A 25,347-nucleotide genomic window follows, 5' to 3' on the forward strand; every position below is an offset into this window, starting at 1 on the left:
CGACAACCCATCATCATCATTTAGCAGCCGCAACCGAGATTTCATGCACAATGTCAAGCCAGAGGTGTTTATCCCTCATCAACCAGAAAATGTGGAATCTTTATTCAGAGGTAAAAGTAGCGACAAATAAATAATTTGAAGGGGTTTTAATGTGCTTTTATTTACACTTTTAACAGCACAATATGGGTACATGTTTTGTTCACTTGTCTGACCTACTAAGTCATGACTAATGTAGTTCATAAGATTCACATCAGTTATAAACTATTGAGAAATACATTGAATTCTACACTCTATGGCAGGTTACGGTTTGGCAGGTTTGAGATCACCAAGCCGAAGTAGTGTATCCTGTACACTTTCACTACTCACTTCTATTAGATACAGGAGTATCAGCAAACATTTGCTGTCGTGATTAATGTTTGCTTTTTCTCCAAATGCCCCAGAATACTCAGATCTCCAGGGTAGATTATTTGAAAAAAGACTATGGTACAAAACGTCAAAAAAGACCACCATCATCAGTGACGTAGGCGGCAAACGCTGTCTATGCTTGTAGGTTTGCACTATATTTATACTGGAAATCGATACAAGTGAATGATGTATGACATAAAGTAGACAAAAATGGACAAAAATGGGTGTTTTATCAATGTTATAAAGACATGTAGATCCGTCGCATGAAAATCAGCAGTTTAATAATAATAATAACAGTGGCTTCTTATAAAGCGGGCATATTAGTCACTCAGGAACACTCAAGGCACTTTAATATATACAGCTTTTCTTTAACAAAATACATAACAAATTAACTACAAAAGCTCATACAGCTTTAAACCATAGAGAACAGTGTCTGCTGTGTGCTTGATCCAACTATAGAGGGCGCTGTAACATGTTTGTGATAAACTAATGATGATTTGGTTAACCTGAACAAGCTGTTATTTCATCTAAGTTATAAATCAAACAAACGTCATCCACTTTCACCATGTCGAAATAACATCTAGACTAGTTTAGAGTGCTTTCCCATTTGCTGGTAAGAAAAACCACTTTCCAGTAACCAATTACAAAAAAGACTGCCAGCCTCTTTCCCAGGGGGAGTGTCATAAGATACAACCCATGAATCAAGATGTCAATCAGTAGAAACAACATGGAGATTGAGCGATTCAACATCCAAGTATTAGATGTCACTGTTAGTCTGGACTCTTTGAGTCTAAAATTTAATTGCTACTTTTACTCTGAAAAACTTGATCCTGAAAAACGGATCCCATGAGGATGTAGAGAATCAATTAGTAACTGTGGCTGTAAGATTTCCTCAACACTTCCATGCACCTGAGAGTTGGCTTTCAGTAACGGTGGCATGGAATATGAACATGACCAGAGAGTGTTGTTAAGGAAATGGATTAACATAGTCACTAAATCCAATCTTGAAGTAAACAAGTTTGGAAGTGTCTATTTCTTGATGCAAAGAATACTTCATTGACCCAAAGACTACTCGTCTCGCTTGCATATCAACAAACATCAAGGCGCAGACGAGGTTTTCTGTGCAAAATGCTACATAGAGTTACACCAAAACGAGCAAGCACATTTTCAAGTTAATGTGCTCTCCCCAATTCTTTACTCTGAAGAAATTGATCCTAAAAAATTGTGTCAGACGAAGACATCAATGGACATCTGTCTCACGGGGATTAAAAGAATCAATTACTACAGTGGCTGTAGGATTCCTCAACACTTCCATGCACTTTATACTCCCCGTTGGGAGTTGACTGGGAATGAGAACATGACTAGACAGTGTTGTTAAGGGATTGGATTTACAGTCAAGCGTGGAGTAAACATGTCTGGGAGTGTCAATTTCTTTATTAGAAGAACGTTGACTTTACTGGTTTACCTTTGACATTTGTTGGTAATTTCTTTTTGACAAGCTCTGTGGGGTATTTCAGGAGAAGAATAAGGACATTCCTTGGAAAACTGTACAGGGTCCCTTTACATCTACACATTTCTTTATGAAGTTTGAAAATAATGATAGAAATTATTGTAAGTACCCAAAATAAATAAACAAAAAGCATAAATAAATCAACAAATAGTTTGTGAAACACAAAACATCACTGAAGGTTCTTTTTCAGGCAGAACACAAATATCACAAATTAACAAGGAATTATTTAAAAAGTTCAAACCTACTTCTTTTCTTTTATGGAAATTAATTTATCCAAGTTCCTAATTTTGTACCAATCAATAACATCGACTTTGGTTTGAATAAGGGACAAAATATGTGCTTCGCCGGTTTTAAACACTATGTTTAATACCGGCTGCAGTCTGGATGCGACAATTACCCGAGCCAGATTCGCAAGGGTTTAGCTTGGAATGCCTTCAACAAGCTTCATAGCGTCATAACATCTTCAAATACAACAAAGCTGGTCTTCTTCAGAGCCTGTGTAGAGAGCATCCTTCTGTATGGAGCGGAAACCTGGACCATGAAAAAAGAGTTTCAAGATCGCCTCGACGGCACATACACCAGGCTTCTTCCGAGGGTGCAGAACATCTCATGGCGTGAGCACAAGGCCAAAGACCAGATCTACAGAGACATTCCACCAATCTCTGCTACCAATGCTCAACGCAGAGTCCGCTTTGCAGGTCACTGCTTTCGTGCCAAAGACCAGGTCATTCCTGACTTGTTATATTGGAGACTGCCATGCCCTAATAGAGGACCTCGACCACTCAACTACATCGACGTGATCGGTAGAGATACGGAGGTTGAAATCGTGGACCTTCCAAACATGATGAGGGATGAACACTTCTGGCGTGACATTGTGCATGGCATCTCGGTTACGACCGCTAAATGATGAATAATTGCAGAACAGGATTGCAACAGGAATATTTTGAGCAGGCTCAAAAATCTGGAGCACCTCTACCTCATTCAAACTCTTTTGAGCTTGTCAAGAAGCTCATAAACACACCGTTAAAAGTTGCTACTATGTACATTCAGAACGTAGTGGGAACGAGTTGGGTGTGATGGGGCTATTAGATGCAGTAGAATCCTCCACTGGACATCTCTAATTGAAGAGACGTTACTGACCTTGTTGTTATTTCCAATTCTCACTTCCTATAAAATTCAAAGTTTCAAACATTTCTTGAGGTACTCACCTAGTTTTGAAGTGATGGCATTTAAGATGGAGTCTGAATCTCGGAGCATGCAGGGAGTCGTAGTGCAGATCTGAATGTGGTATTTACCAACAGGGTTCCTGAATAGAGAATCAATACCATGAGTTACAACAATATAAACATGTCTCTACTCAACAAACTCAGGGCTGAAACTTCATCTGTGAAAGGGTAAGGTCATTTTCAAAGGTTCTTTTCAGAACCACCCCAACTCATTAGAGTTAGTCATTACATGGTGTTAATGCAAACCTTTCCATAAGGTCATTTTCATTTTGTAAAGTGCACTTTCACTTGCTTTTGACCATAGAGAACAGTGTCTGCTGTGTGATTGATCCAACCTATAGAGGGCGCTATAACATGTTTGTGACAAAATAATGATAAATGGGAAACTTTTGAAAGGGCACCAAGGCCACGACCTTTGGGCTCGTATAATTCCTGGGGGTCGATTTCACAAAGAGTTAGGACTCGTCTTTTCTCGAGTTAGGACGAGTTAATCTTAAGGTCTGCATGCTACAGTGCAGGGTTGGGACTCATCCTACGTCCTAAGATTAGTCTTAGATAAGTTAGGTAGGAAGAGTTTTGTGAAATCGACGGCTGGCCTTCAACCTGCCTCCTTATAAAACCTATTACTTCAACTAACGATCCCCACAATACATACTTGTAAAGGAGAGAATTATGCCAAAACAACCTAGATTGCCAAATAACCCCTTGAACTGATGTTACATGCGCATAATGTCTGCACGGTCTGCTTTAAGAGCATCACACCGTAACCCATTGGGAGCAGATTCTCAAAATTGTGGAACCAAGATTTATAGTGGTGATGACCTACATGTACATGTAAGGTGAGTTGAGTCAATGAAACATCACATGCTCAAACAGCATCCTCACTGAGGTCTAAGGAAAAACTATTTACTTATTTATTGATACAAACAAAATGACCAGCAGCAGTAGCTGAAGTGGTCACTTAACAATGGTAAAAATATAAGTACATGTAAAAGCATAAACAATCACATAATAAATGGCAACAGAGTAAAAAGTACAAAATTTATAAACCCTTCATAAAAACTATTACATTAAAAACTATGTATTATTGTTTGAGAGTTGTGCGTGTTTCATTTGTTTAAACTCTGTGACGCACAAGACTACAATGACTCCAAACATCAAAGAAAGAACTCGTTGAACCAAAATAAAAGCAACTTAAAACAACCACATTGACAAATAAACTCACCTTACATGTACATACATGTAAGGTGAGTTGAGTCAATGTAACATCACATGCTCAAACAGCATCCTCACTGAGGTCTAAGGAAAAACTATTTACTTATTTATTGATACAAACAAAATGACCAGCAGCAGTAGCTGAAGTGGTCACTTAACAATGGTAAAAATATAAGTACATGTAAAAGCATAAACAATCACATAATAAATGGCAACAGAGTAAAAAGTACAAAATTTATAAACCCTTCATAAAAACTATTACATTAAAAACTATGTATTATTGTTTGAGAGTTGTGCTTTTTTCATTTGTTTAAACTCTGTGACGCACAAGACTACAATGACTCCAAACATCAAAGAAAGAACTTGTTGAACCAAAATAAAAGCAACTTAAAACAACCACATTGACAAATTAACTTTAAAGTTAAACGCTATCATGTAGTTACCAACAAACAGGCAGGTTGGCAATAGCCCACTACAAATACTGTACAGCAAAATCAAGTCATATCATTAGACACAATCAAGAAAATGGACATGGTGGCCTTAAGACATTTTGAAAACATTTTCAACCCATCTACATTTAAGATTCCATCCTTTGAGTAGGACTCAACACAACTTGTTCCAGGTTTATCCCAAAACGCTCTATAAAATCTGTTGATATGAGAAAGAAAGTTTACCTGTTGAACATTGTGTAGAAGGTTGCCACTTCATAGACTCTCATATGAGGCATGTCTAAGATATCTCCGACTTTATTCATGAGAGTTAGAGGAACCCATCCATGTTGACGTTGAGCTAGATCAAGAACTGGAATAACAGCTGCTGATTTATGACCATCGGGATAGTTGGCTATGATGTCGTTAACTCGCTGTAGTTAGTAAGATTTGTAACGAAATACAACAAACAAGTGAATACAGTGTACAGTGTAATAATAATAATATGGATTTATAATGCGCACTTCTCCAGAAAACAAGACGCCTAAACAAAAAGAAAACATCATACAAAATTAAAATGATGGATATTGTTAACTTATACTTAAATTAAACCCAATGTAAGTCTATGTAAACAAGTGCGACTTCAATTCCTTCTTGAGGTTATCGAGTGATGTTGTTTTGCGAAGTGTGACAGGGAGCTTATTCCACAGGGCAGGAGCAGCTTTTTTTTGATATAGTGGATATTACTGTGACATCTGTGTAAGCTTGTCCTTAATATGTGTTTCAAAGTTTCAGTTAAAAAAACAAGGATACCATCCAAACACACATAACTTTGTACAAAGTTTGTAAGTTCTCTTTGGCATCATTATTTACTTTAAAGAAGAGATCAGCTGATCAGCAGAAATGCTGCATGGCTTTTCTGTAAGTAAAGAATTTCTGCTGGTATGCATGTAGTTATCATTACACAACTAGTGCAAAAAATGATCACAATCCTGTAAGCAAAACATGAAAAAGGAACAGCAGTGTTTTGATGTTAAGCCAGGTCATGACTTTGGGCACAGTTTGAGAGCTACAAAGTGATTTCATCGTACGGTCCTAAATACAAACCTACCTTCATGTTTTCTGGAGTAAACTCAAAAGGAGTATCTGGGTTGTTCTCTGGTGTGTCTCGATGCTATCAGAAAACAATAAAAATGAGAAAACAAAAAAGTTATTCAAAACCCAATAATTAGAACATTAATTGGGGGTTATGCAATGATGGGGACATTCCTTTGTGATACATTCTTGAGTGTTATTGTAACATGCCCCATAGACTATTTCTCTAATGGTCTAACATGGCATGCCTAAACTTGAGTATCAGTCTCAACCACACTTACGCCTGTCCAAAGTCGAGTATACTCTAGCCCCACGAGTTAAGTACAGATTTGACAATCTGGTTGACACCTTTTTGTTTTTTTATGAGAGATTTGCTCACATGACATCAAGGTGAGGGCTTCACTTACATGTAACTAATTTTGGCTGCCAACCCAAATCAACTGTAACCAGGGGCACATTGCCACCTACTCCTGGGGATGACACAGGGTTGCCCCCTTCACAGTCTGTAAGGATGTAGGCATGGGTATACCATCCACTCGGAGCCACCTACTCCTGGGGATGACACAGGGTTGCCCCCTTCACAGTCTGTAAGGATGTAGGCATGGGTATACCATCCACTCGGAGCCACCTACTCCTGGGGATGACACAGGGTTGCCCCCTTCACAGTCTGTAAGGATGTAGGCATGGGTATACCATCCACTCGGAGCCACCTACTCCTGGGGATGACACAGGGTTGCCCCCTTCACAGTCTGTAAGGATGTAGGCATGGGTATACCATCCACTCGGAGCCACCTACTCCTGGGGATGACACAGGGTTGCCCCCTTCACAGTCTGTAAGGATGTAAGCATGGGTATACCATCCACTCGGAGCCACCTACTCCTGAGGCTGAAACAGGGTTGCCCCCTTCACAGTCTGTAAGGATGTAAGCATGGGTATACCATCCACTCGGAGCCACCTACTCCTGGGGATGACACAGGGTTGCCCCCTTCACAGTCTGTACGGATGTAGGCATGGGTATACCATCCACTCGGAGCCACCTACTCCTGAGGCTGAAACAGGGTTGCCCCCTTCACAGTCTGTAAGGATGTAAGCATGGGTATACCATCCACTCGGAGCCACCTACTCCTGAGGCTGAAACAGGGTTGCCCCCTTCACAGTCTGTAAGGATGTAGGCATGGGTATACCATCCACTCGGAGCCACCTACTCCTGAGGCTGAAACAGGGTTGCCCCCTTCACAGTCTGTAAGGATGTAGGCATGGGTATACCATCCACTCGGAGCCACCTACTCCTGGGGATGACACAGGGTTGCCCCCTTCACAGTCTGTACGGATGTAGGCATGGGTATACCATCCACTCGGAGCCACCTACTCCTGAGGCTGAAACAGGGTTGCCCCCTTCACAGTCTGTAAAGATGTAGGCATGGGTATACCATCCACTCGGAGCCACCTACTCCTGAGGCTGAAACAGGGTTGCCCCCTTCACAGTCTGTAAGGATGTAGGCATGGGTATACCATCCACTCGGAGCCTAGCTGTTAAAACAAAATGCACTACCTTCCCAACTTTTTACGAAGCAATTATGGTTAAGTGCCTTGCTCAAGAGCACAAGTGTCATGACCAGGTATTAAACCCAGATGCTGCTGCTGACAACACAACAGCTTGGGTCCGGTGAACTAGACTGCTCGGCCATATCATGTGTTGGGAAAAAAAGTAAAATACAAACAGTGCACAACAAAGTGTGGCAGTGCAATGTAGTTCATTGTGTCAAAACCCTGACAAATTACAGTATGTTTTGGTTATAATAAAGTATAGCAAAAGTATGAGTAAAAAATCTGAACTTTTAAGGCACATTAAAACTGCATTAAAGGCGCTGGACACATTTGGTACTACTGTCAAAGATCAGGTTTCTCACTTGGTGCATTTCAACATAGAATAAATTAACAAACCTGCAAAGGTTTGGGCTCAATTGGTCATCGAAGTTGCAAGAAAACAATAACAAGAAAAACACATTTGTAGCACAAATCTGGTGACTTTTTAGATGCCCAAGAAAGGCTTCAGGTCTGAAGTCTTTCTCAGATTCAAATATTTTTCGGGGGAATTACCTCTTTCTCAAAAACTATTTTATTACAGAGCGAGCAGTTCCCCAAAATGTTTTATATTATCAACATATGATCAACGCTCTCCATTGCTCGTTACCAGGTAAGTTTTTATGCTAATATGTTGAGTAATTAGCAAAAATGTCGTGTCCAGTGCATTTTAAAATTAAGCAGTGTGAAATGCTTAACACATTAGCACCATGTAATACACAACTACTCTTTGTGCGATTAGAGAATTCTTAACATTTATAATGGACTGGGTAAGTGTCACGTGCATCCAACAAACTTGAGAGAAGACATGTAAAAAGCAATCTTTGTGGGAACCCAGTTTATTTATGATCTGGGCTGATCTTCATTTGATAAACTTACAACAGAAAGTCCATGCCCTCCAGCTGCTGGTGTGGCTCTGTGTAGTGCCCTCGTTTGACATGCCTAGAAATAAACAAGAGTTCAACTACATCTATTAGAAATGACCTGTTCAAAATACATGAAATACATTAAAATCCAGGTAAAAAATTATAACATGATTTTTAAAAGTGCTAAACATTTGGCAAATCTGGTGGCTAGTCTGACAAAAATTGTCAAAATTCAAAATTGCTCATTTGGTAGTTTCTGGAATAACATGAGTCAAACGTGATTGTCAACACGGTTTTGTGCGATCAGTCAATGCGAGACAAGACCGTGTGAAAGGGAAAGGCAATTCTCTCCTGCGGGGGATTTTGTCCAAAACCATGGCGTAATGAGTAAGTTTTTGTCCTTTTTCTTCAAAATATTTCTTCAATGGTGTTTAGAGTAGTATCAAAGGATTCATTAGACATTGAGGATCAAGATTGTGCCCTTAGAATTTGTGCCAGGATTTTTGAAAGTTGTAAAAATGGGGCAATTCTGGTGACTAGCTGTCGAAATGATACGTTTTGGTTGGACCAGATTGTCGTTTGCCGCTCGAGAGAACCTCAAACCCTCCGGCCTGGCTGCCATCGGAAGGAGGCTTACGCTATCGCAACTAATTACAATAGTGCAGCAGCGTGATCGTTTGATAGTGCTGCGCTACCGGTTGATTTCCTTTTGCTACATGTAACTTATGAGTGAAAAAGTGGTGGCAGGATTAATTATAACTAAGCTTGGGCGATATCACGATATTATCGAATATCGCAATATTAATTTGGAACGATTTCGTTATTGGATGGATTTGGTTTTAATCGAAATATCGCGATATATCGCGATATATGCTAGCTGAGACATCTCGCACCCCATAGGTTTGGAGTAAAACCAGAAGAGTAGGTCATTAGAACACCTCTCTTATGCTATGACTGTCTCTTCTACAACTTTCACTTGGAGTTTGAATACTGATGGTGTCAAATTTAATTAATCGCGATTATATCGAATATCGCGATATATTGTCGGCGATATATCATGAGTAAAATAAATCGATATCGCCCAAGCCGACAGCGTAGCCAGAGGGTTACGAATTATACGCAATCGGTGCATGGCGAAATGGTTAAAAACGTATAATTTTGACAGCTAGTCAACAGATTTGCTCAATTTTTACCACTATTGAAAATTGTGACACAAATTCTATGAACATGACCTTAATCCTCAATATCTAATGAATAACATTGAAAGCACCATTGAGAAAATATTTTGAAAAAAAGTACCAAAACTTACCAGATCCCGGAGCAAAACATCACAGAATGTCCCAGGTTGATATGTCGCACGGCCATTTTGTGGCTTCCCGATATGTTCAACGCTTTACTTTTTGGTCACGAAGCCCTGAACCGCAGGTACCAGCCAACTGATTTGACAGCCTGCCGAGTAGTCTTGATGCAAGACGTTTCTCGTTTTCCTTTCACGCACACCGCGGAGTGCCCGCTAACATTCGTTCATTACAAAAAATACAATACAAGCGTGTACAGTGCAGTTTTTGCAGTAAATGGAGCAAATCTGCTGACTAGCTGTCGAAATTGTACGTTTTTAACCATTTAAAGTAAGTAAGTATACATACAAGTAAGTATACCAAGTAAGTACGCCGTCAGCAGGAGGGTTACGTTATCGCAACTAACATTTACATTTACAATGATTAATTTATTTTCCCGTAACTGATGCAACGTATTCCTATTCACCCAAATTGTAATCCAATGTTGTGTACAATTTTGGTTAACGGTATAGCCTTTTTTTCAAGGCTGGAGTCTATTTTCAGATCATATAAACAAAACAAAGCTTATTGTCTTACCACAGTCCTCATGAGCAATCTTACAGGCAAAGTGAACATCGTTGAATCGTCTTTTTTACGCAGGGTTGCTCTCTTGATATCGGCAAAAATTTCACCGAACGGAAGCTAGCACAGTATTGGGCCCGAAATAGCCAGCCGCGTATTCCCGGAAAAACCAGCCGCGTATTCGGGAAATAGAACACATACAGTACAGGGAGGTGACAAGATTTCGCATTTTGCTCGATTCAAAACTGGAATCCGTTATTTTAATCAAACGAATTTTGCAATACAAGCAATAAAACAAAAATTTTTAATAGATAATATATTTATTTATTAACTATTAATTATTTTTAAGCAAAACATTATATTGAACTGATTAAAAAATTAATAAAAAAATGGGCCGCAAAATACCGAGGCAAAAACACGAGTCGGTTTGTTTGCCTCACTGTGTAATAAAATGCAGTGTTTTGTAAAAATCATTTAATGAAAAGAATTTGTACCCTTCGTTAAGATATAAAATTAATTTTTAAGACCAGAATCTTAAAGACTGATACCATAGGCACTCAAAATAACGAAGCGTTAAAAATCGGTCCACTAATTAGATGTTAATTAACCACAGTAAAATATGCTATGTTCAATGAAAATGCGCGTAATAAAATGCGTGCGCAGCGGTTGACTTTAAAACTATTTGAAAAGAATTTGTACCCTTCGTTAAAATATAAAATTAATTTTTAGGACCAGAATCTTAAAGACTGATACCATAGGCACTCAGAATAACGAAGCGTTAAAAATTGGTCCACTAATTAGTTGTTAATTAACCACAGTAACATATGCTATTTTCAATGAAAATGCGCGCAATATGCGTAGCGGTTGACTTTAAAACTATTTGAAAAGAATTTGTACCCTTCGTTAAGATATAAAATTGATTTTTAGGACCAGAATCTTAAAGACTGATACCATAGGCACTCAGAATAACGAAGCGTTAAAAATTGGTCCACTAATTAGTTGTTAATTAACCACAGTAATATATGCTATTTTCAATGAAAATGCGCACAATATGCGTAGCGGTTGACTTTAAAACTATTTGAAAAGAATTTGTACCCTTCATTAAGATATAAAATTAATTTTTAGGACCAGAATCTTAAAGACTGATACCATAAGCACTCAAAATAACGAAGCGTTAAAAATCGGTCCACTAATTAGATGTTAATTAACCACAGTAAAATATGCTATGTTCAATGAAAGTGCGCGTAATAAAATGCGTGCGCAGCGGTTGACTTTAAAACTATTTGAAAAGAATTTGTACCCTTCGTTAAAATATAAAATTAATTTTTAGGACCAGAATCTTAAAGACTGATACCATAAGCACTCAGAATAACGAAGCGTTAAAAATTGGTCCACTAATTAGTTGTTAATTAACCACAGTAACATATGCTATTTTCAATGAAAATGCGCGCAATATGCGTAGCGGTTGACTTTAAAACTATTTGAAAAGAATTTGTACCCTTCGTTAAGATATAAAATTGATTTTTAGGACCAGAATCTTAAAGACTGATACCATAGGCACTCAGAATAACGAAGCGTTAAAAATTGGTCCACTAATTAGTTGTTAATTAACCACAGTAATATATGCTATTTTCAATGAAAATGCGCACAATATGCGTAGCGGTTGACTTTAAAACTATTTGAAAAGAATTTGTACCCTTCATTAAGATATAAAATTAATTTTTAGGACTAGAATCTTAAAGACTGATACCATAGGCACTCAAAATAACGAAGCGTGAAAAATTGGTCTACTAATTATATGTTAATTAACCACAGTAATATATGCTATTTTCAATGAAAATGCGCACAATATATAAATGCGTAGTGGTTGACTTTAAAAGTATTTGAAAAGAATTTGTACCCTTCGTTAAGATATAAAATTAATTTTTAGGACCAGAATCTTAAAGACTGATACCATAGGCACTCAAAATAACGAAGCGTGAAAAATTGGTCCACTAATTAGTTGTTAATTAACCACAGTAATATATGCTATTTTCAATGAAAAAATGCGCAATATGTGCGTAGCGGTTGACTTTAAAAGTATTTGAAAAGAATTTGTACCCTTCGTTATGATATAAAATTGATTTTTAAGACCAGAATCTTAAGGACTGATACCATAGGCACTCAAAATAACGAAGCGTGAAAAATTGGTCCACTAATTAGTTGTTAATTGACCACAGTAATATATGCTATTTTCAGTAAAAATGCGCACAACGGTTGACTTAAAAACTATTTTAAAAGAATTTGTACCCTTCGTTAAGATATAAAATTATTTTTTAGGACCAGAATCTTAAAGACTGATACCACAGGCACTCAAAAAAACGAAGCGTTAAAAATCGGTCCACTAATTAGATGTTAATTAACCACAGTATTTATATGCTATTTTCAATGAAAATGCGCGTAATATAATGCGTGCGTAGCGGTTGACTTAAAAACTATTTGAAAAAAATTTGTACCCTTCGTTAAGATATAAAATTACTTTTTAGGACCAGAATCTTAAAGACTGATACCATAGGCACTCAAAATAACGAAGCGTTAAAAATTGGTCCACTAATTAGTTGTTAATTGACCACAGAAATATATGCTATTTTCAGTAAAAATGCGCACAACGGTTGACTTAAAAACTATTTGAAAAGAATTTGTACCCTTCGTTAAGATATAAAATTAGTTTTAAGGACCAGAATCTAAAAGACTGATACCATAGGCACTCAAAATAACGAAGCGTGAAAAATTGGTCCACTAATTAGTTGTTAATTAACCACAGTAATATATGCTATTTTCAATGAAAATGCGCGTAATAATGCGTGAATAGCGGTTGACTTTAAAACTATTTGAAAAGAATTTGTACCCTTCGTTAAGATATAAAATTAGTTTTTAGGACCAGAATCTAAAAGACTGATACCATAGGCACTCAAAATAACGAAGCGTGAAAAATTGGTCACTAATTAGTTGTTAATTAACCAAAGCAATATATGCTATTTTCAATGAAAATGCTCACAATAAAATGCATATGCGGTTGATTTAAAAACTATTTGAAACGAATTTGTACCCTTCGTTAAGATATAAAATTAATATTTAGGACCAGAATCTTAAAGACTGATACCATAGGCACTCAAAATAACGAAGCGTTAAAAATTGGTCCACTAATTAGTTGTTAATTGACCACAGAAATATATGCTATTTTCAGTAAAAATGCGCACAACGGTTGACTTAAAAACTATTTGAAAAGAATTTGTACCCTTCGTTAAGATATAAAATTAATTTTTAAGACCAGAATCTTAAAGACTGATACCATAGGCACTCAAAATAACGAAGCGTGAAAAATTGGTCCACTAATTAGTTGTTAATTGACCACAGTAATATATGCTATTTTCAATGAAAATGCGCGTAATATAATGCGTGCGTAGCGGTTGACTTTAAAACTATTTGAAAAGAATTTGTACCCTTCGTTAAGATATAAAATTAATTTTTAGGACCAGAATCTTAAAGACTGATACCATAGGCACTCAAAATAACGAAGCGTTAAAAATTGGTCCACTAATTAGTTGTTAATTGACCACAGAAATATATGCTATTTTCAGTAAAAATGCGCACAACGGTTGACTTAAAAACTATTTGAAAAGAATTTGTACCCTTCGTTAAGATATAAAATTAGTTTTTAGGACCAGAATCTAAAAGACTGATACCATAGGCACTCAAAATAACGAAGCGTGAAAAATTGGTCCACTAATTAGTTGTTAATTAACCACAGTAATATATGCTATTTTCAATGAAAATGCGCGTAATAATGCGTGAATAGCGGTTGACTTTAAAACTATTTGAAAAGAATTTGTACCCTTCGTTAAGATATAAAATTAGTTTTTAGGACCAGAATCTTAAAGACTGATACCATAGGCACTCAAAATAACGAAGCGTGAAAAATTGGTCACTAATTAGTTGTTAATTAACCAAAGCAATATATGCTATTTTCAATGAAAATGCTCACAATAAAATGCATATGCGGTTGATTTAAAAACTATTTGAAACGAATTTGTACCCTTCGTTAAGATATAAAATTAATTTTTAAGACCAGAATCTTGAAGACTGATACAATAGACACCCAAAATAACGAAGCGTGAAAAATTGGTCCATTAATTAGTTGTTAATGAACCACAGTAATGTATGCTATTTTCAATGAAAATGCGCAATATATGCGTAGCGGTTTACTTTAAAAGTATTTGAAAAGAATTTGTACCCTTCGTTATGATATAAAATTGATTTTTAAGACCAGAATCTTAAAGACTGATACCATAGGCACTCAAAATAACGAAGCGTGAAAAATTGGTCACTAATTAGTTGTTAATTAACCAAAGCAATATATGCTATTTTCAATGAAAATGCTCACAATAAAATGCATATGCGGTTGATTTAACAACTATTTGAAAAGAATTTGTACCCTTCGTTAAGATATAAAATTAATTTTTAAGACCAGAATCTTGAAGACTGATACAATACACACCCAAAATAACGAAGCGTGAAAAATTGGTCCACTAATTAGTTGTTAATGAACCACAGTAATGTATGCTATTTTCAATGAAAATGCGCAATATATGCGTAGCGGTTTACTTTAAAACTATTTGAAAAGAATTTGTACCCTTCGTTATGATATAAAATTGATTTTTAAGACCAGAATCTTAAAGACTGATACCATAGGCACTCAAAATAACGAAGCGTGAAAAATGTGTCCACTAACTAGTTGTTATGGTGTCCCATAGAGGACTATGGTGTTCCATAGAGGACAGCCTCCGTCGGAGTTGTGAGTTGGGCCGTCGGAGTTGTGAGTTGGGCCGTCGGAGTTGTAAGTTGGGCGGCCGGAGTTTTGGGTTGTCCGTCGGAGTTGTAAGTTGGGCCGTCGGAGTTTTGGGTTGTCTGTCGGAGTTGTTAATTGGGCCGTCGGAGTTATGGGTCGTCCGTCGGAGTTGTGAGTTGATCCGTCGGAGTTGTGAGTTCGGCCGTCGGAGTTGTGGGTTGTCCGTCGGAGTTGTGAGTTGTCCGTCGGAGTTGTGAGTTGGGCCGTCGGAGTTGTAGGTTGTCCGTCGGAGTTGTGAGTTGGGCCGTTGGAGTTGTGGGTTGTCCGTCGGAGTTGTGAGTTGGGCCGTCGGAGTTGTGGGTTGTCCGTCGGAGTTGTGAGTTGATCCGTCGGAGTTGTGAGTTCGGCCGTCGGAGTTGTGGGTTGTCCGTCGGAGTTGTGAGTTCGGCCGTCGGAGTTGTGGGTTGTCCGTCGGAGTTGTGAGTTGTCCGTCGGAGTTGTGAGTTGGGCCGTCGGAGTTGTAGGTTGTCCGTCGGAGTTGTGAGTTGGGCCGTCGGAGTTGTGGGTTGTCCGTCGGAGTTGTGAGTTGGGCCGTCGTAGTAGTTAGTTGGCCGTCGGAGTTGTGGGTTGTCCGTCGGAGATGTGGGTGTTCCGTCGGAGTTGTTAGTTGGGCCGTCAGAGTTGTGGGTTGTCCGTCGGAGTACTGGGTTGGCCGTCATAGTTGTGAGTTGGCCGTCTGACTTTTTATTTGTTTTACTAAACTGTAATGGCCAATTGCTGGCGTAGGCCTACTTCCGGGTTCTTGTTTGGCAATTTTCACATGTGATTGAGGCTCCGTGATTGAGTTCCGATTGTGATGTACCTTGCTGACTCGATTCCTCACCGAGAAGGCAATGAGATGTCGTTTTTGCTTACCTTATAGGCCTACATGAAATGGATGGACCCATGTGTTTTATGCTTTTATTGGGAAATTAGGCCGATGTTTTGTTCGCACTATGTTGTCAGATGGCAGATCTGATATATTATAGGTTTTCTCGGTCGAATTCAGAAAATGAGCAGCCATTTTATTTTCATGCGTTCGAGTTGAAGCTGTTTTGCCTCCTCGGTTCGGAATTCGGCAATCCAATTTCGTTTTGAGTTGATTCAAATTCCTTTAGCACTCTGTTCAATCTAGAGTATTCTTTTTCGTGGCACACACGCCTCAAGAAGCGTCTGCGAATTTGAATGCTGCTTTGATGAATTATTAAATTGAATCATTATTTTGTTAAATCGAATGACGCAACATTACATTTGACCAATCATAAAACGAAATCGAGTGATCATTTTCAGTAGTATTCGATTTCGCGCGAAATAGAATAGCTTGGTGGTTAAATTGGCTGCTCATTTGCCGCTATTGACAGAGAAAACCTATAATTATTTATCTACGCCCCTATTCGAAATTTTCTTCGTGCACTGTAACAATATTCTTTAATAACTGCAGGTAGGATGCGGGCCTGATTACGGGCCGGTTTTTACTGCGTTTCAAATTCAGAATTAGGTCATCCAATTTCGTTTTGAGGCATTCAAATTCATAGCACACTCATTTTTTTCTCATGACGCACAATCATTATTCAATTTAGCAAAGCTGGTTCGACTAGAGATTTGCTGATTTAATCATTTTCAATTTCGTAAAGAGGCAATCAATTTCGCTAAACGAGGATTCAAATAAGTACGACCAAAGAAATACGAATAATAAGATTAACTGTAAAGTTAAAAGCAATTGTTTCGTGACTTCCCTTTTAAAGCAAGCGAACCTTAATTTTTGTTTTATGTTTCCAGTAGACTTTACCTGGGGCCCCTTAAGGTTTTTTTTTCCTTCTTTATTTTTTTTTCGGGAGAGATTTAATGGTTAACTGAGCAAGACCCGATTTTTTTAATAAAGGTTTTCTCGGTCAATTTCGTAAAATGAGCAGCCAATTTAACCACCAGCCTATTCTATTTCGCACGAAATAAAATACTAAAAAAGGGTCATTCGATTTCATTTTAAGACTAGTCAAATCTACTTTTACGTCATTCGATTTAACAAAATAATCATTCAATTTAACAGTTCATCGAAGCTGCATTCAAATTCGCAGGAGTGTTTTTGAGGCACGTGTTTAGTCATTCAATTTCATTTTGAGGCAGTCAATTCTGATATTTGTGCAGTCTTAAAAACGCTTGGTTAACTTGTTGTTTCCTTATACGAATGTTAAAGGCATGCGGTTATTTTTTTGCCACTCTTGAACATAATTATGCCAAGATGTCTGGCCCGCCAACAGATGGTTGGTGAATATCTATAAAAACCAACAACTGGAATTTTTTTTTCTTTTTTTTTTACCATTTTTTTTTCAAACACATTCAAATGTCAGGTCTTGGTCAGTTAACCATTAAAGGTCACCCGAAACAAATAAAGAAGAAAACAACCCTTATGGCGCCCAAGGTAAAGTCTACTGGAAACATAAAATAAAGAAAATAAGGTTCGCTTGATTTAAAAGTGAAGGTACGAAACGGTTTGCCTTATACAGTTTTTCTGTTTATTCGTATTTCTTTAGTCGTACTTTTTTGAATTATCGGTGAGCGAAATTGATTGCCTCTTTACGAAATTGAAAATGATTAAATCAGCAAAATCTCCAGTCGAACCAGCTTTGCTAAATTGAATGATGATTGTGTGTCATGAAAAAGAATGAATGTGCTAGGAACTTGAATGCCTCAAAACGAAATTGAATGACCGAATTCTGAATTTGAAACGCAGTAACAACCGGAGAGGCAAAATAGCTTCAATTCGAACGCATGAAAATTAAATTGGCTGCTCTTTTGCCGAATTTGACCAAAAAAACCTATATTTATTTTTTATGTTTTTGGGGGGTAAATTTTCGCCAACCATCAATCTGTTGGCGTGCCAGACATCTTGGCATAACTATGTTCAAGAGTGCAAAAATAATGAACAGCATGCCTTTAACATAAGTAAGGAAACACAAGTTAACCAAGCGTTTTTAAGAATGCACAAATTCCAAAATTGACTGCTCCAAAAAAATCATGCGAATTTGAATGCAGCTTCGATTAAATTGAATGATTATTTTGTTAAATTGAATGACGTAAAAGTACATTTGACTAGTCTTACCACCTTCCAGAGTTTGTGATGTGCTCAATAATGACATAGCTAAAGACAATGGAAGGATATCAAAAAATATCCTTCACCTGCTCGATTAATGTCTCGCATGATTTGTACCTTTGTATAAGGGTAGGCACAAAAGTCACCTGGAAGTGGTATTAAAATTGTCAAAATAAAGCTTTTGTCACTAAAATAACTTATGTGTTTTGATGAGTGGAATATGAATACAAAATTAACTAAGGTTTTAAAACTAGTTTCCGTGTTATTTACAAATTTGAAAATAAGCCCGACACGAGAGGGCGCTGTTCGTGACGTCAATCGAGGCGCGATGAATCGCATGCAGTGCCAACTTCTTCGACTTCATTATTTTATTGTTCAGAAACATAATTATACTCTCATGTTTAAATATAGGTTTTCCCGGCCAATTTCAGCAAAAAAAAAATCATTCGAATTCATTAACATTCGTTCAAATTCACGCATATCCCCCTAATCCTCTCAAACTAGGGTTTCTTTTCAATCATGACTGCATTTTTCTCGTTCAGATTCGCTTCAGTCATTCTATTCCATTTATAGGTATTCAAGACTACACTTTGACCATTCGTAAGTTGAATTTCTACTAACTATTTGCAATTGATGCATTCAAATTAAGACCCACCGAAGCGAACATGGTTTTGCTGCTAGTTTGAGTTTTCTTTTTCATTTATGTGCAACGAATTTTAAAGTCACCTGGAAATATAATTTTTTTCTGTCAAACATAAGAGTATATGCTTACGAACAATAAAACAATGTTTTAAGTAATTGTTTGTCACGATTTATATGTTTAAAAAATACATAAAGTTGTTTGGGTGGCTTACTCCGCCTACCCCTTTTGTGACGTCAATCGAGGCAGACTTTGCCTGCAATGCGTATAGTAAACACACGTGCAAAGTACACGTACGTCCAAGTCGTCAGTTGGTACATTTCAAAAAGTTGTTTTATTTTATTTGAAACGTACAAACTCAGGACTTGGTCCGTACAGGTACTTTGCAATTGTGTTTACTCTACGCATTACAGGCAAAGTCTGCCTCGATTTACGTCACGAACAGCGCCCTCTCGGGTCGGGGTCTACTCTTAAATGTGTAAATAACATAAGAACTGATTTTTTTGAAACCTTAGTTAACTGTTTATTCACATTCCACTCATCAAAACATATATATTAGTGACGAAAGCTTTATTTTGAAAAAATACCACTTCCAGGTGACTTTAACTTATTTGCATTCAATTAAAGATGAGTATGGCTTTATGAGTCAAATGAGAACAACAGCACCTTCTCGCTCATTCTAGCACAGTATAGTTGCCCTTAAGAGGTGTTTCCATGTACTTTACATTATATTTACATCATTTTTTTTTTCTTAATTGAAATAATTGTTCCTCGTGCTTTGTCACCCTTAACTGTTGAAATTGAATTACTCCTTTTGACTTTTGAATGCTGATTCAGAGCGCATTCCTTTTCAAAACGAAATTGATTGAGCCGGGAGTTAAAATAAATGGATTTTTGCTGAATATTGGCCGGGAAAACCTATATTATTATTTTAACGAACTAGCATTATTCCTCACTGAAGTATAGGCCTTTCATTAAATTAGTCCAAAGATGGTCAAATCATCCTTAAGTGTTTGAAAGTGTTATTAAAGTTGGGTTGACCCGGTATGGATTAACTTTATATTCTTAATTAATTCTTGGTCAATTTTGGAAAATGAGCAGCCAATTTAACCATAAGCCTATTCTATTTCGCACGAAATCGAATGCTACTGAAAAGGGTCATTCGATTTCTTTTTAAAAACGCTTGGTTAACTTTTTGTTTCCTTACGAATATTAATATAAAGGCATGCGGTTCATTTATTTTGGCACTCTTGACCATAGTATGCCAAGATGTCTGGCACGCCAACAGATTGATGGCTGGCCAAAAAAAAGAAGAAACAAAAAAAAAATACATAGAAATACATAGAAAGAAAAAGAAAAAGAAAAAAACAAATAAACAACACATTCAAATAATTATCAGGTCTTGGTCAGTTAACCATTAAAGGTCTCCCAAAAAAAGAAAAAAAAGTAGAAAAAACCTTATGGGGTCCCAGGTAAAAATCTACTGGAAACATAAAATAAAGAAAATAAGGTTTTGCTTGATTTAAAAGTGTTTATTCGTTTCTCTTCAGTCGTACTAATTTGAATCCTCGTTTAGCGAAATTGATTGCCTCTTTACGAAATTGAAAATGATTAAATCAGCAAAATCTCTAGTCGAACCAGCTTCGCTAAATTGAATGATGATTGTGTGTCATGAAAAAACATGAGTGTGCTAGGAACTTGAATGCCTCAAAACGAAATTGAATGACCGAATTCTGAATTTGAAACGCAGAAAAAGCCGGTGAGGCAAAATAGCTTTAATTCGAACGCATGAAAATTAAATATGCTGCTCATTTTCCAAAATTGACCGAGAAAACCTATAAAAAATATGTTTGTTGTAAACGACAATACGAACGCATGAATGAATTAAGCCAACGGAACTGTACAAGTTTTCCTGATACCCGAGCTGTGATCTGTGTGTGTATGAAAGCTGTGCTTCCAACTAATAAAATTATTATCATAGATCTGACGATGCCTTGAGTTTGTTTTATTGATATTAATCCTTGATGGGTTGTTTGTCAAACAAAAACAAAAACTACTCCTTATGTATCACCCGGGAACCTAATATTATAGCAATTTACAGATGCATTGCCAGATTTTAAGACCATCTGAAGGCCAAAATATGTAACATTGCAATTATCCAAGGATTATAGAGAGTTGTTAGCTTTTACTTTATCAACAAATATTTCAACGATTAAAAGTAAAATAAAAATATAGTGATTGGCTGGATCAGCCTTTTCATTTTCATGTAGTATGACGTAAATTTCAATAATTTGAATGTCACAGCAGTGTGGTGCTTGAATATTATGTACTTCTGTACACAAAGTGACAGCTAACACTTTCGTAGTGTGTGCACGAATTAAGATCCATGAATACTCATTAAGTTGCACATTCTCTCCTGATTGACCGCAGTTTAACCAATCGGAATGAAACGGTCTGAATAAAAATCGTTGTACCTAAAGTTCCTGGTGTTAAAAATATGTAAAAATTCATTTTGTTGAGGAATACGGGCAAACCATCATCCAGGCTATGTGTGTTGTGACAATTGAGACGAAGGCACGCGTGTGCGTAGGTTTTTCGGGACCCCTTACACTTAAACTTTACCACAACTCCGACGGCCCATCTCACAACTCCGACGGACAACCCACAACTCCGACGGCCCAACGCACAACTCCGACGGACAACCCACAACTCCGACGGCCCAACTCACAACTCCGACGGACAACCCACAACTCCGACGGCCCAACTCACAACTCCGACGGACAACCCACAACTCCAACGGCCCAACTCACAACTCCGACGGACAACCTACAACTCCGACGGCCCAACTCACAACTCCGATGGCTCGAACTCACAACACCGACGGAGGCTGTCCTCTGTGGAACACTTGTGCGCATTTTTACTGAAAATAGCATTACTGTGGTTATTAAAATACTATAGTGGACCAATTTTTCGCGCTTCGTTATTTTGAGTGCATGGTATCAGTCTTTAAGATTCTGGTCTTAAAAATTAATTTTATATCTTAACGAAGGGTACAAATTCATTTCAAATAGTTTTTAAATCAACCGCTATGCATTTATATTGTGCGCATTTTCATTGAAAATAGCATATATTATTACTGTGGTCAATTAACAACTAATTAGTGGACCAATTTTTCACGCTTCGTTATTTTAAGTGCCTATGGTATCAGTCTTCAAGATTCTGGTCTAAAAAAAAATATTTTTTATCATAACAAAGGGTACAAATTCTTTTCAAATAGTTTTTAAATCAACCGCTTTGCATTTTCTTGTGCGCATTTTCATTGAGATAGCATATATTGCTTTGGTTAATTAACAACTAACTAGTGGACCAATTTTTCACGCTTCGTTATTTTGAGTGCCTATTGTATCAGTCTTCAAGAATCTGGTCTTAAAAATTAATTTTATATCTTAACGAAGGGTACAAAATCTTTTCAAATAGTTTTAAAGTCAACCGTTACGCATTATATTGTGCGCATTTTCATTGAAAATAGCATATATTACTGTGGTTAATTAACAACTAATTAGTGGACCAATTTTTCACGCTTCGTTATTTTGAGTGCCTATGGTATTAGTCCTTAAGAATCTGGTCTTAAAAATTAATTTTATATCTTAACGAAGGGTACAAATTCTTTTCAAATAGTTTTAAAGTCAACCGTTACGCATTATATTGTGCGCATTTTCATTGAAAATAGCATATATTACTGTGGTTAATTAACAACTAATTAGTGGACCAATTTTTAACGCTTCGTTATTTTGAGTGCCTATGGTATCAGTCTTTAAGATTCTGGTCTTAAAAATTAATTTTGTATCATAACGAAGGGTACAAATTCTTTTCAAATACTTTTAAAGTCAACCGCTACGCATTACATTGTGCGCATTTTCATTGAAAATAGCATATATTACTGTGGTTAATTAACAACTAATTAGTAAACAAATTTTTAACGCTTCGTTATTTTGAGTGCCTATGGTATCAGTCTTTAAGATTCAGGTCCTAAAAATTAATTTTATATCTTAACGAAGGGTACAAATTCTTTTCAAATAGTTTTAAAGTCAACCGCTACGCACGCATTATATTACGCGCATTTTCATTGAAAATAGCATATATTACTGTGGTTAATTAACATCTAATTAGTGGACCAATTTTTAACGCTTCGTTATTTTGAGTGCCTATGGTATCAGTCTTTAAGATTCTGGTCCTAAAAATTAATTTTATATCTTAACGAAGGGTACAAATTCTTTTCAAATACTTTTAAAGTCAACCACTACGCATTATATATTGTGCGCATTTTCATTGAAAATAGCATATATTACTGTGGTTAATTAACATCTAATTAGTAGACCAATTTTTCACGCTTCGTTATTTTGAGTGCCTATGGTATCAGTCTTTAAGATTCTGGTCCTAAAAATTAATTTTATATCTTAATGAAGGGTACAAATTCTTTTCAAATAGTTTTAAAGTCAACCGCTACGCATATTGTGCGCATTTTCATTGAAAATAGCTTATATTACTGTGGTTAATTAACAACTAATTAGTGGACCAATTTTTAACGCTTCGTTATTCTGAGTGCCTGTGGTATCAGTCTTTAAGATTCTGGTCCTAAAAAATAATTTTATATCTTAACGAAGGGTACAAATTCTTTTCAAATAGTTTTAAAGTCAACCGCTACGCACGCATTATATTACGCGCATTTTCATTGAAAATAGCATATATTACTGTGGTTAATTAACATCTAATTAGTGGACCGATTTTTAACGCTTCGTTATTTTGAGTGCCTAAGGTATCAGTCTTTTAGATTCAGGTCCTAAAAATTAATTTTATATCTTAACTAAGGGTACAAATTCTTTTCAAATAGTTTTTAAGTCAACCGCTACGCACGCATTATATTACGCGCATTTTCATTGAAAATAGCATATAAATACTGTGGTTAATTAACATCTAATTAGTGGACCGATTTTTAACGCTTCGTTATTTTGAGTGCCTGTGGTATCAGTCTTTAAGATTCTGGTCCTAAAAAATAATTTTATATCTTAACGAAGGGTACAAATTCTTTTCAAATAGTTTTTAAGTCAACCGTTGTGCGCATTTTGCATTGAAAATAGCATACATTACTGTGGTTAATTAACAACTAATTAGTGGACCAATTTTTAACGCTTCGTTATTTTGAGTGCCTATGGTATCAGTCTTTAAGATTCTGGTCCTAAAAATTAATTTTATATCTTAACGAAGGGTACAAATTCTTTTCAAATACTTTTAAAGTCAACCACTACGCATTTATATATTGTGCGCATTTTCATTGAAATAGCATATATTACTGTGGTTAATTAACATCTAATTAGTAGACCAATTTTTCACGCTTCGTTATTTTGAGTGCCTATGGTATCAGTCTTTAAGATTCTGGTCCTAAAAATTAATTTTATATCTTAACGAAGGGTACAAATTCTTTTCAAATAGTTTTAAAGTCAACCGCTACGCATATTGTGCGCATTTTCATTGAAAATAGCATATATTACTGTGGTTAATTAACAACTAATTAGTGGACCAATTTTAACGCTTCGTTATTCTGAGTGCCTATGGTATCAGTCTTTAAGATTCTGGTCCTAAAAATTAATTTTATATTTTAACGAAGGGTACAAATTCTTTTCAAATAGTTTTAAAGTCAACCGCTGCGCACGCATTTTATTACGCGCATTTTCATTGAACATAGCATATTTTACTGTGGTTAATTAACATCTAATTAGTGGACCGATTTTTAACGCTTCGTTATTTTGAGTGCCTATGGTATCAGTCTTTAAGATTCTGGTCTTAAAAATTAGTTTTATATCTTAACGAAGGGTACAAATTCTTTTCATTAAATGATTTTTACAAAACACTGCATTTTATTACACAGTGAGGCAAACAAACCGACTCGTGTTTTTGCCTCGGTATTTTGCGGCCCATTTTTTTATTGATTTTTTAATCAGTTCAATATAATGTTTTGCTTAAAAATAATTAATAGTTAATAAATAAATATATTATCTATTAAAAAATTTTGTTTTATTGCTTGTATTGCAAAATTCGTTTGATTAAAATAACGGATTCCAGTTTTGAATCGAGCAAAATGCGAAATCTTGTCACCTCCCTGTACTGTATGTGTTCTATTTCCCGAATACGCGGCTGGTTTTTCCGGGAATACGCGGCTGGCTATTTCGGGCCCAATACTGTGCTAGCTTCCGTTCGGTAAAATTTCGTTACAACTGCGTTACACAAGTCTGGTCTAGTCTCCGTTTTTTATATGCACCATATAATGGGTGTATTGGCAGGTTACCATACTATTCTGTTCTTCACCTTTAACCTTTAGACAATTTGACAAGGCTTTTTACTTTCTTAATTTTGGAAAGGGAAAGAATTCCGTTTTCATCATGAATACCCTTTTACCACTAAGTCTCAATATTAGTTTTTGAGTGGAAAACAACAGCAAACAATACACGTCACAAAACAACATAAATTTCAGAAACTTATGTTTATGTACGGCTGTTTACTTC

At 36.5% G+C, this 25,347-nt stretch overlaps 1 protein-coding gene across 2 annotated transcripts in view; it reads right to left on the reverse strand.

Annotated features, from left to right (window-relative positions):
* LOC139935306 (NADH dehydrogenase [ubiquinone] flavoprotein 2, mitochondrial-like) overlaps positions 1-25,268 on the reverse strand; it is a 63,429-nt gene extending 38,161 nt beyond the window's left edge. Inside the window, exons 1-6 of one of the 2 annotated variants that reach the window (XR_011785794.1) lie at positions 25,045-25,268; positions 10,205-10,289; positions 8,344-8,406; positions 5,896-5,958; positions 5,031-5,218; positions 3,124-3,221 (exon numbers count right to left, since the gene is read on the reverse strand). Coding sequence is in view for 1 of the 2 variants with exons in the window: in XM_071929831.1 (XP_071785932.1) it covers positions 3,124-3,221; positions 5,031-5,218; positions 5,896-5,958; positions 8,344-8,406; positions 10,205-10,243 (451 nt within the window). In the remaining variant the exon portion in view is untranslated. The remainder of the gene's footprint in view (positions 1-3,123; positions 3,222-5,030; positions 5,219-5,895; positions 5,959-8,343; positions 8,407-10,204; positions 10,290-25,044) is intronic. The other variant, XM_071929831.1, reaches the window with a different exon arrangement.
* Between the last annotated feature and the right edge of the window lie 79 nt (positions 25,269-25,347).

Source organism: Asterias amurensis, chromosome 3 (assembly GCF_032118995.1).
Source record: "Asterias amurensis chromosome 3, ASM3211899v1".
Lineage (NCBI taxonomy): Eukaryota > Metazoa > Echinodermata > Asteroidea > Forcipulatida > Asteriidae > Asterias > Asterias amurensis.